Source organism: Medicago sativa, chromosome 8 (assembly GCF_051527215.1).
Source record: "Medicago sativa cultivar Bolivia chromosome 8, Bolivia_mono, whole genome shotgun sequence".
Classification (NCBI taxonomy): domain Eukaryota; kingdom Viridiplantae; phylum Streptophyta; class Magnoliopsida; order Fabales; family Fabaceae; genus Medicago; species Medicago sativa.
In genome coordinates this window covers 94,192,592-94,209,086 of record NC_140756.1, presented here as the reverse complement: position 1 = coordinate 94,209,086, position 16,495 = coordinate 94,192,592, and the positions used below count along the sequence as shown (strand labels likewise).

General features: G+C 33.3%; 2 protein-coding genes, 1 non-coding gene and 1 pseudogene across 4 annotated transcripts; 3 read left to right on the top strand and 1 right to left on the bottom strand.

Moving 5' to 3' along the window:
- LOC146903584 (glucan endo-1,3-beta-glucosidase 5-like) lies at positions 1 to 2,607 on the top strand. The gene is made up of 2 exons (XM_085737833.1): positions 1 to 512; positions 1,368 to 2,607. Exons 1-2 carry the CDS (start codon positions 151 to 153, stop codon positions 2,494 to 2,496), a joined length of 1,491 nt encoding a protein of 496 aa, XP_085593959.1. The 5' UTR covers positions 1 to 150; the 3' UTR covers positions 2,497 to 2,607.
- A 2,471-nt stretch (positions 2,608 to 5,078) lies between these two features.
- On the top strand, positions 5,079 to 7,525 carry LOC146903583 (serine protease SPPA, chloroplastic pseudogene; annotated as a pseudogene).
- Positions 7,526 to 9,832: 2,307 nt separating this feature from the next.
- LOC146903582 (calcineurin B-like protein 3) lies at positions 9,833 to 14,736 on the bottom strand. Of its 2 annotated transcripts, none has more exons than XM_085737832.1 (8): positions 14,406 to 14,736; positions 14,073 to 14,316; positions 13,888 to 13,947; positions 13,653 to 13,761; positions 13,441 to 13,493; positions 11,714 to 11,794; positions 10,991 to 11,103; positions 9,833 to 10,470 (listed from the first exon to the last, which is right to left on the bottom strand). In XM_085737832.1, the coding sequence occupies exons 2-8, from the start codon at positions 14,277 to 14,279 to the stop codon at positions 10,413 to 10,415; spliced, it is 681 nt and encodes a 226-aa protein (XP_085593958.1). In that variant the 5' UTR covers positions 14,280 to 14,316; positions 14,406 to 14,736; the 3' UTR covers positions 9,833 to 10,412. The 2 variants fall into 2 exon arrangements, with proteins under 2 accessions (XP_085593958.1, XP_085593957.1); XM_085737831.1 differs by having other exon boundaries at positions 14,572 to 14,736.
- A 1,643-nt stretch (positions 14,737 to 16,379) lies between these two features.
- Positions 16,380 to 16,453, top strand: TRNAV-AAC (transfer RNA valine (anticodon AAC)). The gene has a single exon. It is a non-coding gene; the product is annotated as a tRNA-Val (tRNA).
- Positions 16,454 to 16,495: the final 42 nt, after the last annotated feature.

The following is a 16,495-nucleotide window of genomic DNA, read 5'->3' as shown; positions in this document are numbered from 1 at the left end:
AAAAGGATGTTGAACTGTCTTGAATTGAAGGCAACAGTAAGAAAGACAACGTTTGCATGTGCCATAGAATCTGAGTGATGTGATAAGTGAGTGTTTGTTTTGTTAATTCCGAACCAAAAAAAGAGGTTTAAGATTTTCAGTGGCAGAATAATGACAGAGCCTTGCAACAGGTTTGGTATGGCTAGTATTTTGACATTAATAATGATGTTGGGTTTATGCTGGATTCCTGTATTGACAGAATCAGCCATAGGAGTAAACTGGGGCACGGTTTCATTCCGCAAATTGAAGCCTTCGACTGTGGTTGATCTCTTAATAGACAACAAAATCACAAAAGTGAAACTGTTTGAAGCAGAGGCTGATGTTCTTAAGGCACTCATGGGAAGTGGAATTCAGGTGATGGTTGGGATTCCCAATGAGATGTTGTTTCTTTTGAGTTCCTCCCCTTCTGCTTCTGATTTGTGGATTCGCCAGAACGTCTCTGCTTACACCGGGAAAGGTGGTGCTGATATCAGGTTAGTAACATGTCATCTAACTTTATTTGTACGTTATCACTGTATTATTCTTCTATCTTTTTATTCGATCCTCTTTCAAAACCAATAACTATAAGCCTAGTTTCCATACATCTGAACGATTTTGAATAACCTGCAACTGTTCTGAAAGTTTAAATTTCGACATCTTTTACAACAAATAATAAGGATATTTATTGAGTTAGCTTGAAGAACATTGTTTTCATGTTTTAAGTAAAATATCAAGTATTCATGTGAAGGAACTTTTCCTTTTGAACTCTGGCTTTAGCTGATCTTCTGATTATTACTGGATAGTATCTCTATAACCAAGAATCTAATTTTTGTTATGTTTAGTGGAAGCTCGAAATTTCATGTCTTTTTGGTCCATGTCTGATCTATGAAACCCTTAACATGGACACCGGAGACGGCAATGACACATCGACATTGATAATAATTTGAGAAACTGGAATAACTGAATACAACTAGGTGTATCATATGCCTTCAATCAAAAGTGTTAGTTCGACAAAGCTTTTGACGTCTATCCTGCTGTACTCCGTTATCATGCTGATGAATAGTGTCATACCAAGTACTGCACCAACTGAACTCTTTTGCATTCTATATGTAATTTGAACTAACAAATTTACTAGGCCATATATATGACTACTTGGGCTTTTAATTGGATAATTAAATATTCTTGTCAATTATTTTAAGTCTTGGTGTGAATAACTCAGATGCCTTTTGCATTTTATTTTTTGGATGTTGTTATTGTGCCTTAATACTTAAATAACTAGAGTTTCTGGAAGTATGTACAAGTTGATTTTCTACAAGTCTTTAAACCTTAGAGGTCTTTTTAAATTACAGGTATGTTGCTGTTGGAAATGAACCATTTCTTAAAAGTTATAACGGTCAATTTCAGAACCTGGTCATGCCTGCAGTACTCAACCTACAACAATCCTTAGAGAAGGCAAAGCTGGCTAGTTCAATAAAACTAGTTGTTCCATGCAATGCAGATGTCTATGAATCCTCAATTCCTTCACAAGGGATATTCCGTCCTGATCTAACCCAAATCATGACTCAGCTAGTTCAGTTCCTCAACTCAAACGGTTCCCCATTTATTGTTAATATCTACCCTTTCCTCAGCCTCTACGACGATACTGATTTCCCACAAGACTATGCGTTCTTTGAGGGAACTACTCATCCTGTCACAGATGGTTCAAATATTTATAGCAATGCATTTGATGGAAACTATGACACTTTAGTCGCAGCACTCAGTAAAATTGGATATGGTCAAATTCCTATAGTTATTGGAGAAATTGGTTGGCCTTCAGATGGAGCAATTGGTGCAAACATCACTGCAGCTAAAGTTTTCAATCAAGGTCTTATCAACCATGTTCTTGGTAACAAGGGGACACCTTTGAGGCCTAATGCTCCTCCTATGGATATCTATCTGTTCAGCCTTCTTGATGAAGGAGCAAAGAGTATTCTTCCAGGTAGTTTTGAAAGACATTGGGGGATATTTTACTTTGATGGAAAAGCTAAGTATCCATTAAACCTTGGCCTTGGAAACAAGGAATTGAAGAACGCAAAGAATGTTCAGTATCTTCCGTCTAAATGGTGTGTGGTAAGTTCTAAGTCAAGTGGTTTGAGTATTAATAATGTGGCAAACTATATGAGAACTGCATGCAGTGTTGCAGATTGTACAACTCTTGATTATGGAGGTTCATGCAATGGAATTGGGGACAAAGGTAATATATCATATGCTTTTAACAGTTACTATCAACTAAAAATGCAAGACTCAAGAAGCTGCAATTTTGATGGACTTGGTATGGTTACTTCCAGAGACCCTTCAGTCGGCGACTGTCGTTTTATCGTTGGAATTACAGATAAAGCTACACGTTCAACTGGTGGATCTCAAATAGGATATAGTTGGTGGTTTCTATTTCTAGTAACATTTTCAATTATAGAAATAACTTTTTCACTTTCAATGTGATACAGAGTTTACGTAAGTGAGTTTTTTCAGGGTCTCCTACTGTTATTAGAGCTTAGAACTTAGAAGCATGTTTAAGCTGTCACGTTATATTATCTTAGGAAACATTCAAAAGCATTAGCCCAACATATGGTTCAGTGAGTCATTGTATCATATAATACAAGAGATGGTCGGTGTGTACATTAATTAATAATATACACCCTCCGGTCACTATTATAAGCAAAAAACAACATTTTAGATTCATTCATTTAATGATGTATTTGGTCTTTATTATAGACCACATACATCATTAAATGAATGAATCCAAAATGTTGTTTTTTGCTTATAATAGTAACCGGAGGGTGTATGCAATATTGCATACTGAGGAATGTTGTCCCTGCTTTGTTGGCTGCAGCTGATTTAGTTGCTTAATATACGAGGTTTCACTGTCAAAATAAAATATATGTAGACATACTTCAAATATAAAAAAGCAAGTCAAATTAAAATCGAAGTTATAGAACAAAACACATTAATAATTAATACACAACTTAACCTATGGACCGATCCAAGCGTAAGATTACTAAAACCCTTGATTTAGGTAAAATAAAATATTTCACATTAGTTTTTTTAAACAAACAAGCCTAGGCAAAAAAACCCAACAAATAAAAAAATCAGAATTTATTTTGTGTTTGTTTATCGTCGTAAAAATAACTTTTTTTAAATAAATAATTTAGTTTGTTTGGATACATCTATATAAAAGGGATTTTTTGTTACAAAACTAGTTCAATCTTTTGACATTTAGGACCCGTTTGTTACGGGTTAGAATAAAAGTGATTTTGAGCCCATTTGTTATAGCTTTTTTCAGGAAAAAAAATCACTTTTTTTAAAAAAAATAATCACTTTTAAAAGTTTTCCATCCGTTTGTTACAGCTTTTGAAAAAAATCAGAATCTAAAAAAAATCTAAAAACAGCTTCAAATGAGAAGTTGTTAAGAGCAGCTTCTCAAAAAATAGATTTTTTTAGAGGAGAGAGAAAATATGATTTAAAAGATTGAACTAATTTTCTAACAAAAAATCTCTTTTATATAGTTGTATCCAAACAAATTAAATTATTTGTTTTAAAAAAGTGATTTTTATCGTGGTAAACAAACGCAAAATATATTCTGATTTTTCATAAAATCTCTAAAATATAATCTCTAAATTATTTTATGTGAAAATCACTTTATCCGTAACAAACGGGCCCTTTGACATTGAATAATTTAGAGATTATATTTTTATAGATTCTATAAAAAAAATCAGAATTTATTTTGCGTTTGTTTACCACGATAAAAATCACTTTTTTTAAAAAATAATTTAGAGCCCGTTTGTTATAGGTTTTTTAAGAAAATAATCACTTTTTTTTAACAAAATAATCACTTTTAAGAATGTTGCATCTGTTTGTTACAACTTTTTAAAAAAATCAGAATCTAAAAAAAATCTAAAACAACTTCAAATGAGAAGCTGTTAAGAGCAGCTTCTCAAAAAATATATTTTTTTTTAGAGAAGAGAGAAAATATGATTTAGGGTCCGTTTGTTACAGATTAAAATAAAAGTGATTTTGACATAAAATAATTTAGAGATTATTTTTTAGAGATTTTTTGAAAAATCAGAATCTATTTTGCGTTTGTTTAGGGGTGTAAAAATCACTCTTTTTTTAAAAATAATTTAGTTTGTTTGGATACAGCTATATAAAAGCGATTTTTTTGTTACAAAATTAGTTCAATCTTTAGATCCATATTTCTTCTCTCTTCTAAAAAAATCTATTTTTTGAGAAGCTGCTCTCAACAGCTTCTCATTTGAAGCTGTTTTTAGATTTTTTTTTAGATTCTGATTTTTTTTAAAAATTTGTAACAAACGGATGCAATATTCTTAAAAGTGATTATTTTCTTAAAAAAGTGATTTTTTCCTAAAAAAAAAGCTATAACAAACGGGCTCAGAATCTATAAAAAATAATCTCTAAATTATTCAATGTCAAAATTACTTTTATTCTAATCCGTAACAATCGAGCCCTAAATCTTTTGACAGTTATATTCTCTCTCTCATCTAATAACGATTTTTTTTTTAACCAAAGCAAATTTATTTCATATCATTAATAATCAGGGGGTACAAAGTATGAGGTACCTCATGAAAAATATGGGGGCAAAGATGGGATAAGGCAGCTCTAGCAATACTATGAACTACCCTATTTGCTTGCCTCCTAACAAACGATACTACATAGTTGGGATTACTACTTAATAAGTTCTTAATTTCGGTTTCTAAATCACCAAATTCATTGAGAGGGAAATTGTGAACGATTTTTTTGTTATAAAAGACCCAAAAGGGATAAAAAAATATGTTGGTGTCAAATGATTAGAATGAAGTATAATAATTAACTGCATAGTATATGCAAGATTCATGTTCAAACCTCGATCACCACAAAAAGTACTATAATAATAAAAAAAAATTGAGGAAAGTACAATAATAATTTTTTTTAAGAAGTACTATAATAATTAGAAGCTAGTATTAATAATTTTCATAAGGAAAATGATATTTAAATCGAAAAACAGTATCCCGAATGTTTCAAGACACATGTGGCATGTATGCCACCCATCCACTCTGTTTTAAGATTTCCATCATTTTCTCCCCCACCTCCCATGATTTCCGCTCAAAAACTGCTTTTTATTGGCGTATTTTTGTTCGGGATCCATTCCTCTCCTTGTGAATAGCATTTTTGTTTTCATAATTAGATAAAGATAGTCCAAGTGTTTTACTTTAGGCTTAATGGCAGTTTTAGCCCCCTAACTTTCCCAAAGTTGCGATTTTGGCCCCCTAAGTTTTGCATCTGTGGCAGCTTTGGCTCCAAGGCCAATTTTGACTCAGTTTACGCTGACGTGGCACCCTAAGTGAGGTGCCATGTGTTTTTTTTGTTGGGCCAACATTGCTACAGTGCAAAACTTAGGGGGCGGTTTTGTAGTTTTTTTTTCCTTATGGGCCAAAATCGCAACTTTATAAAAGTTAGTGGGCGAAAACTGCTATTAAGCCTTTACTTTATTTTTTTCTTTTCTTCTAGTTATAAAAAGGTCATTAGCAGAGAAACCCTGATTATCCCAAACCCTTTCAATCTTACTCATCATTTTCCAAGTCTAATCTAAAACAAGGCATTGATGATGTTTATCCCACTGGTGACTTCAATTTCGTGCCCCATACCGGCTTCAAAAAATTTCTCGTTAAGCTCAAGACAATAATAGCATTACCATGGGAACGTGTTGAACACGGCAGTGTCTTGAAAATCACTTTAAAAGGTATGATATATGATCAGCCTAAGAGCATATTATCCGATTCCAAGTTTTCTCTGCCTCAATTTTGCGATAATATGTTGAAAGCAGCTTATGATCCTCGTATTTCTGCCGTATATCTTCATATTGATACTTTAAATTGTGGTTGGGCTAAACTCCATGAAATTCGAAGGCAAATCTTAAATTTCAGAAAATCGGGTAAACTTGTTGTGGCTTATGTCACTTGAATTGGAGTTAAAGAATATTATATTGCTTGTGTATGTGAAGAAATTTATGCCCCTCCAAGTGCTTATGTTTCTTTGTTTGGATTCACTCTTCAAGCCACATTTTACAAAGGTATTTATGACAATCTTGGAATTGAACCACAAGTTGAAAGAATTGGCAAATATAAAAGAGCAGGAGATACACTCATCCGTAAAACCATGTCTAAAGAACATCGTGAGATGCTGACTGCATTGTTGGATAATATCTATTCAAATTGGCTCGATAAAGTATCTTCTGCAAGAGGAAAGAAAATAGAAGATATTGACAATTTCATAAATGAAGGTGTCTATCAAGCAAATAGACTGGAAGAAGAGGGTTTCATATCAAAGGTACGCTATTACGACGAGGTTATTAGTCACTTGATGAAGAGACTTGGGGTGAGTGAATTTTCTTTCGTTCATTTCAGCAAATACTCTCGAATTAGAAAATGGACTGTTGGAATATCAAAGGCTAAAGAACTAATAGCCATCATTCGAGCCTCAGGGTCCATAGGTAGTAATATCATTGCAGAGAACTTCATTAAGAAGATCCGTAAGGTCAGACTGTCAAAAAAATTCAAGGCTGTTATTATCCGAATTAACAGTCCAGGAGGTGATGCTCTTGCTTCTGATTTAATGTGGAGAGAAATCAAGCGTCTCGCTGCCACAAAACCAGTCATTGCTTCAATGTCTGATATGGCAGCAAGTGGAGGATACCACATGGCAATGGGAGCAGGAGTTATTGTTGCAGAAAATCTTACCTTAACTGGTTCAATTGGAGTGGTCTCAAGAAAATTTAACTTTGAGAAACTTTACGAGAAGATTGGTCTCAACAAAGAAGTTATATCCAAGGGTAAATATTCCGAGCTTAATGATGTTGATCAGCGTTCTTTTAGGCCCGATGAAGCAGAGCTATTTGCTAAGAGAGCACAACATATATATTTATAAACAATTTCGAGATAATGCGGCTCTTTCCAGATCAATGACTATAGATGAGATGGAAGAGGTTGCAAAGGGGAGGGTTTGGACCGGTAAAGATGCACTATCTCTTGGTTTGGTTGATGCTATTGGTGGGCTATCTCGTGCTATTGCTATAGCAAAATTGAAGGCTGGTATACCTCAAGACAAACATGTTACAGTTGTGGAGCTCTCAAGACCCGATCCTACTCTACCCAATGTTTTAAGGTATATTGGCTATTCTCTCGTTGGAGCACATCAAACGCTTAAGGAATTGGACTTGGCACTTTCTGATAGAGTTCAAGAGCGGATGGATGGAACCATGTTTCAGAATTTGGATGGATATCCATTTGAATGAAACCACTTTCTTAGGGGGATGTTTTCTTCATGGTAAAATAAATAGGAGGGAAAATTATATTAGTTTTATGCAACAATAATTTTTTTAATCACATTTTTTTGGATATTTCATGATATTTTCGTTTGTTTGTAAATTTTTTTTTTATTGGTAGTGATAGGGGTTTAAACCCGAACTTTGCATCTATTATGCATTGTCCTTATCAAATGAGCTAAACTCCTTACCAACTACGTTTGTTTGTAAGTTTGTTCTCGAACTAAGTGTTGCCAAGTGATCTTGCGATTATAAACAATGCAATTAACTTACTGCGCCTCAGTAGTATCTCAAAAAAATTAACATTTGTTAGTAGTATCCCTAAAAAAAATTACATTTGTCAGCAGCACTTTTTTTTTTAAAAGAATTAGCTCAGTTGGTGTGGACAAGGCATAATATATGCAAGGTCCAGGGTTCAAACCCCGACCAACACCAAAAAAAAAGTAGTATTTATAAATTTAAGATCTTTCCCATATAATTCATTAAATTGTCTAGTAATTTTTGAGAGAAAATATAGTGGACGTGAAAAATACCTTAAAAGAACAAATAATATATATATATATATATATATAGAGAGAGAGAGTTAGGATCCGTTGACACCAGGTGTCAACGAATTTGTTGACACCAAATCTCAACCGTCTATCTCATTTAATCAAAAGACTCATATTTATTTAATTGAAATCCTACATGATCATTACTTCTTTGAATCTTTGCTTACCATATTTCGGCATCACACCATTTCCTTAAGTGATCTTTGTATCTCTCTCCTCTTTTTTATTGTTGTTGTTCAGATTCCCCTCTCTACAATCGATCAATATTCCAAATAAAAATTATGTCTTCTTCTCCATCTCAATATATTTTAGGGTTTGAATTTGGGAATTCTATTTTTTTTTCAAGAATTTGGGAATTCTATTACCTAGGGATAATTATGAAATTGGAATAAAATTTCAAGAACTCAATTGTCAATTTTGGATTCAATACCTTCCTCTCCATTTGCCACTTCGTTAATATGGAATAAATTTGTCCATGGAACCGATATGAGTAATAAACCAAGAGAGTGTGTGGTAGCGGAAGAAAATAAGGAGGAGTATCCCAGGAATAAATTGGAAAGACCCGTATGATTCTTTACTCCAAAAGAAGGTATGAGTAATAAATTGTCCCTGGGATCTTGTTTTCAATAATTGGAAAAAATAATAGTATTGATTGAGGCAAAAGATACTCACCATATAGAGATGTGAATTAAATATGAGCCTTTTGATTAAATGAGATAGACGGTTGAGATTTGGTGTCAACGAATTCGTTGACACCTGGTGTCAACGGATCCTAACTCATATATATATAGGATCCATTGACATCAGGTGTCAAACTTTATATTGACACCAAATCACATCCCTTGATTTCATTTGATCCAATAGCTCCTAGTAATTCACTTAGCCTTGTACCTATGCGTGATGCACTGAACCACACCTTCGTCGTCTTCATTCTCAAGTTATACGTACGCCATCTGCTATCTGCAGTTTTCGTTCATCTCTTCTCCCCTTGCACACCTTCACAAATGCTTCATCTATATTATGTGTTGCTCCTATCGAAATTAAAACCCACTGTTCAATTAGTGGTGGATATGAATTAAAACCCTCTACGCTAATTCTTCAAATGGATCCTCGAAGATTAATTCCTCAATTTTTTTGATTAGATTTATGAAATAAATAACAATTGGATGAAGTTAGGATACCGATGGACGTTATCTATTGATTTGCTTCAATTTGTGCAATTTTAGGTAAGAAAGAGAAATTGCATATATATAAAATAAAAAATTATGGGTTTGGTAAAATGAAAAACTATGTAAATTAAATCGAATCGTCTCCGATATTCGGTGTACAGAAATCAAGAGTTGTTTTCTTTGTTTGGGTATGGATAAGGAAGTAGCCAAGATATGTGAGACGACATTTTGTTGTTCTGTATACTTTGTTCAGCAAGATTGAAAAGGAACAAAAAGAAAATAAGAGTGTGCGTTACAGTGAAAAAGGCCTACGTGAGTTGATTTAGTAAACAATTATAAACCTTTGATTTATAAAAATGGACGGCTGAGATGTGGTGTCAACAAATCCGTTGACACCTGGTGTCAATGGATCCTAGCTCATATATATATAATATGAACCAATAAAGGTCTAATGATTGATGTTGAAAGAAATATCAGTATAGACTAGACAAAGTCGGTAGAATTTTTAAATCACGTACAACCAATAACTCAGCTTTCCCTTATTTCTGACCTTTTCTATAGTAAGAATATTTAATTTAATGCATCTCCTATTTTGATATCGTTTCTGAATCATTTCATATTTGATGATTATTCAGATTTTTTCTTCTTCTTTGCATGGTTAGAACTTAGAAGTATGCTACAAACAATTTAGCATAGGATATAAACAATCTAATGACCGTAGCCATAAAAATAAAGAACACTTTTTCCACCTTGATTTTAGACATTCATAAAAAAAAATGTTTACAATTAATTCTCCAATAGACACCCATGCAAAAATGATAATTACAACCAAATATACAACATATCTGATTTGTTATGGTCAATAGTCTTGAATAAAATTGTGACAATTAAAACTTACAAGAGCAAAAGAAAATGGAAGGGAAATGTTGGGTTTTAGGCAGAAGCTGCCATCAACTCAGGTCATGGGCTCAAAGACACCTTCACAGCTTGCCCAAGCCATTGCACTAGACTTTTGACAGATATTTTTCTCACCAACATATCCAAAGTGCTAATGCTGAAAACCTGAAACACCTATTCTATCTGGTTTCCCTTTTATTCTCAAATGAAGGAAATCATTAATCAAACCCATTTGTCCAATCTACAAACCTCAATGATCCAAAACAAGAAACAAAGTTCTATTCAACAAAAATATAAACAAGATCTAGATCTATCCCGGACTGCATCCTTCAACAAAATCCCAGTATTCACAAGTGAAACATAAACCATTGGTATTCAAGACCAGAAAAAGTGACATGGATGATGTAGGCTCATGTAGCTGCCTCAGGTATCATCAACTTGCGAGTGAAAAACAAAACTAGGAAATGTGGTGGTTATATCTCTGCCAGATAAACAGTTCAAATCAGATCTTAGATGATAGAGATTATCAAACAAAGTTGTCTGTGAGAAATAGAATAAAATATGTATTGGAGATACCATCCAGGACAAAATCAATCAGAAGGTAATTGCATTGGTGCTAAAAGGCCACCGTTTTAAACAAAACTCCTATGAATGAACACAATGGTATGTGATCTTGCACACACATGTATGTATAGCTACATGAGGAGTGATGAGAATGAATGGGGATAAATATGAAGGGAAAAGGAGATATGCATTGAGTTGTAATAATTAAAAAATACAGTTTCGGGTTTTAACAAACATTTGAAATGGCAAAATTTGAAACTTCTGCAGTAAAAAGTGAAGAAAATACCCACCTTATTCTCCTTATTAATAGTAGAGATTAAAATTTGAAGATTATGGTTCATTTTAACAAACAAATCCTAACATGTTAGGAAATAATTTACTCCCTGGTGAGAGAATTTCAAAATCAAATTAGTAATTAGTAACAGGAAGAAACTCACTTCAGATACTGAAGAGTCATATTTTTCAGAAGGGATGGATGCCGCAAGACAAGGTTTCGCCATTCTTCCTTGTCAATCTTCCCATCATGTTTTGTATCAGCTTCCTCAAATGTCTGTATTAGCATAAAGAATGTTGATGACAAAACTCCAGAGAAGATTATGATAGCACAAGAATGATATTATATGCCAATGTCGTCATTATCAACTCCATACACATAAAACTACGTCAACCTATGAAGTTCACAAGAATAACGCTGGAGAAAGGTTTACTTTAACTAGCCGAGAGATTTTGCGGAAGCTTATGACTAAATTTGAGAGAAACATCACCTAGAGTACACGTAAGAGTTCCACTAATAATTAACTATGATATATGGACAAACATGCACCAACAAAAGGGCAAATACTTAAAATTTGGAAACAAAGGAAAATCAATTACAATAAAGAAACGTAAATTACTGAATTTCAAACAATGCAGGCAGCATGTGTACCTATAGTTTGTTTACATGCTTCCATAAGATTGCTTTTAGAGACTTTCAATAAGAGTGAATTTTTTTTTAATGAATTTCATACATAGCCAAGTAACCAGCAAAAAAACTAAAATAACATAAATAAAAAGCAGAAAAAGGCAATACAATAACCTATAACATGATTCAAATGTACCCTAGTCTGATAATGGTCATATAGATTTGGCATGTAATGTAAGTTGTCAAGTAAATGAAGCACCTTGTCGATAATACTTTCGACCACGTCATCGGAAAGATTCATACCAGATTCAGCTAGAGTGGCCACCACCATTTGTTTTACCTACACATAAAAACAAGGATCATCAATGCATATAAATCTAGGTAGTCAATAGTTGTGGATAGATCCGTTATCATGGAAGAGCAGCACAAAGCAGTGATGGACACCACAGAGCCACTCGGTGTGTCACATATAGTGGTGCGGCCAAAGTGGTGGGTGTTGCGACAAAAACGTGGAGCAGGTTGTGTATGATGTGCCACTTTAGGGTCAAACCAAAGGAGAGGAAGGAGAAATAAAAAACGAAAGGACTCTGTCGTGATTTGTGACCAAATCTGGGTTTTACAGCAACCTGAGGGACCATAAAGTAAGTGTTTTCCGGCTTGAAGCTTCTATCTCGATTTTTGCAGCTGCACAATTAGCTGCTGGTTGTGTGCGGAAATGTTGTTACAGACCAACGTCACACAACACTCCTGTTAGGTCTACAAGTTTAAGAGAGAAGAAAATGTTTGGGCCCTTAAAGTTCAATCTATAGAAAAATACAGCTTAAAAGGCGTCGTGAAAAATGTAGGGCCTTTGAGTACCATAGGCTTTTACTTGTATTACTTTAATATAAAAATATTTGGACATATATATAATATATACAGTAGTCGAATAGCGACTATCCCGCAATGTGGTACACCACTATCCCAATTTTGGGGCCAGCCGCTACTCAATGTTATCTGGAATAGACAACCTAGTATCAAATACATGCTAATACCATAGTAGTCAATAGCGACCGATAGCGTCGCTATAGCCTAATACCATAAACACGTTGTATTGCAGTATCAGATAGATTTAGAACAAACAAAGAAACAACTACATATTTTGCACTACAGTTCGAAAGAGATTTTAAAATTTTCTGTTAAATCATCGGAAGATCTCAAAATCACTATGAACTTCATCTAGGTTGTTCACAGTTCTGATATCAGTAAGTTGTCAAATTTTGTCTTGAAAAATGTCAGATACCTAAATATTATAATATAGTAATGCTTTTGTTTAATTCCTGAACAGGTTATCATATATGATTCAAAAATTTTTTTGCTCCCAGTGACCTACTGTAAACCCTTGCCTTGGCCTTCGATGGAAACTGTAAAATCAAACAATGAAACTGTATATTATTTCATGGATAGTGATGAGCTCAAAGGCTCTACAATGGTGGAATAACAGAAAAGAAAGGATAAATCAGAATGTGAACACTCCTACCAGAGCTAGGCTCCTAGACCAGAGAGAACATCTCTCCTAACAAACTCTCAACAATATTTCTAAATGTCCTCTCTCCTATCCCTCTTATAATTGTTTCCCTCCTAACTGAATTGTGCCGTGTCACTACTCTCCACATTCAACACATCAATAGGGATAAAGCCCAAATCTAGTATCCTATCGGTCTTTAGACAAAGAGAAACCAATCAATCTATTAAAACTCAAGAGCTAGTATGGTTTTCATCTACGGCCTTGGACTGGACCACAAGCAATTTGAAAATACACTTGCAGAAGTTGCAGTGGTCTTCAGAAAAACAAATTACGCAAGTGAAGGCTGAATCAAATTCTCAATAGATGAATCAATCCCATGTTGGTTATGTGGTGACCTAAACAATATAAAGTAGTGATCTAATGTGGTGTGGACAAAACTTCCATATTTATTCAAGTTAATACAAACAAACAAAAATTACCTCCTGTCTTTCAATAAAACCTTGCTGTTTGAGATCATACAATTGGAAAGAAACTGCAAGAAGGAAAAATTGGGAATCCCCAACAAGTTTATGCATTACTACCCATAACAATAAATAGACGATTAAAAAAACAACATGTATCCTCTACCTAGTACATCCCTTTCCATTCAATATCCAAATAAAATTGTTGAGTAAATGTTTGTCATTCTTACATTGAATCTTCTCATCAATTGGTGCGTTGGGATGAAAAACAGAAAGAGCACGTGCAAACTCTTCAAAATCAAGTATCCCATTGTGCTTTGTATCAAACAAGTCAAACACCTACATAAGTATATAAAATGAATCATAAACTTGGCAAATAAATTGATAAGGTTCACATCATATTGTTTTTTCCTTCCATAAGGTGGAAATGAAAAAAAGAATATAATGATTGCTGAGCATACCCACCCTATCTGCAAATAAGCTCTCCTTCTTGTTTGACTTGAACAATGCCAACTGAAATTCTTCCTGTCGTGTAAAATAAGAAAACCATCATACAAGTATACAACAACAAACAACAACCAAGCCTTATCCCATTGATTGGGTTCGGCTACATGGATCAAACGACGCCATAATGTTCTATCATAGCTGACCTTATTAATTAGTCCATCATCAATGACTGCACTGCTGATCTTCTTGAAAAGTTCATAAAGTGCTTCAATCTCACTTACACTAAACACGGTCTCTCTTGCAAGAAGTTGTGGATTTTGTAAACCAATAGGTTGATTTAACGAATCAGAATCGCAACAATTTACGACAGAAGCACACAGATGCTTTATTCCGTCTAGGCACTGCACCATTATCTCTTCCTCTTCCAGATGTCAAAACACTCCATACCTGTAATTCCACAAATGTTTCAAGAATTAACATTAATTAATTAATTAATTAATTCAGATATATTATTATTATTACTACTACTTTATTACCATGTAAAAAAAAATGTATACGTCCAGGTACAAACAATGCAGTAATAACTGAAGAATTGGAATTGAAAATATAGTAATAATCAATCAGGATTTAAAATTGGATCTATAGAGATTGATTTTGATGAATGAAAATAAGGGAGGATTTATTTGTTTATTATTAACCAACCTTTCATCAGAAAGAAAGAGAGAGGGTAATATTGTGGGACATGTTTGAAAATTGCAATTGCAATTGCAAATTAGGAACCAACCAATCAACCAAATAACCCTGCGAATGCCCTCCCTCCCTCCCTCCGTATGGGAATGGAATGGAGGGTAGCCCCTTGCTTAGCTTAGCACCTCCTCACTGTTCACCAATCATTATTTATTACACGTGCCTCTTCACTCCATACTTGTCCATTTCAGTTAGACCAAATCATTTTAAAAATAATAATTTTAGAGCAAATAGTATAGATAATAACAAGGGTCTTGCTAACAAGTGCCCTAAGGGCATTGTTTAAGGAACCCATAAATAGAAAACTTATCTTGAAAATACAAGTCAAACACATAAAAATCATAAATACACAATTTTCAATGTAAAAGTTACTAGTTTTGGATGCTTAAACAATGCCCCAAGAGCACTTGTTAGCATTTTCCTAATAATAAATTCATCTCTATATAAAGAGAAATTATATTTTTGCACAAAGTTTGGATATGAGATGATAAAAGTTTTCTTCTCTTTTAGCATTGAATTTCAATCTAGACATGTGCAATATTAATTTTTTTGAGAAAATTTTGTTACCTATTAACGTTATACCTATCTCATCGGATTAATCTTTATAGTTGCGAATAGAGATACTTAATTCCCATAAAAAAATTCACATCAAATGGTTACTACGATTTAAATATTTGGTTAGTTAATTTAGACTAAGAAATATAACAATGTGTCAGAACTCACTATTTATATTTTAACTTATTTTCCCTAAAAAAAAATATTTTAACTTATTAATTGAGCTCCATACTTGAATATATCACAACTCGTTAACAATTATTAAACAAAGTTAACAACAATTTTAAACGTCGTTAACCTTAAATTTAGATGTATGTTCATGTTTACAAAGTATATCTATTAACTATCCAAATTGTATTAAAATCTTATTACCAAATAAAAAGTGTGTTCAAATCTACGTTAAACTTACTGGTCATGCTAACAAAGTGGAATAAGACATTGTTTAAGGAAACCTTCAAATCAAACTTTATCTTAAAAATACAAGTCAAACATATCTAAAAGTCATAATTACATAATTTTTTTCATACACTTTTGAAAACGGAGTCAAATCTACATTAAATTTGTTAACCATAGTTTGTATTCATATCCACTCTTGAAAACTCTGTAAAAAAAATCCACTCATAAAAATAGTGTTTAATAACGTTCGAAATCATGATTAATTTTGTTTGGTGGATGAGTGATCAGATACGACTTATATCCATCTTATGGTTTTAGGTGAAAAATATAGCATTTCAATCACTTAATCGTCGTTATCACTAGTTTGTTGTTACTCACGACGCTCCACCTCCCAAATGCAAATAGAGTAAACATTGCCTCTTCATAAGCTCATGGCTCTATAAATTGGAGGCTAACGCAAAATTTGAAATGAATTCCCTTAAAAAACTAACAGCAATAAAATTAGATATTTTTAAGTAATTAATTTTATAAAAAAAAATTGGAAAGAAAATTTTACAACATTATACACCACCTTCTTCAATAAAAACAATATTAACACCACAATAATAAATATTAAATATATTCAGATTATTTTTTCCCATAAAAAGATTACTAATAACTATCTATGTTCTTGATTTGGCGAAGTTGAATCTCTTCACCAACTAATAACTTACCTCTACGTTCAAGATTTCATCCATTGAAATTTTCTTCTCTATATGAAACTATAAAAAAGAACAAATATATTTATTATTCTATTGAAACTAACAACAAACTGTTTCGTGGTGTAGTTGGTTATCACGTCAGTCTAACACACTGAAGGTCTCCGGTTCGAACCCGGGCGAAGCCAGTTTCTTTCATTTTATTTTTAACAAACAATCTCGCCGATATT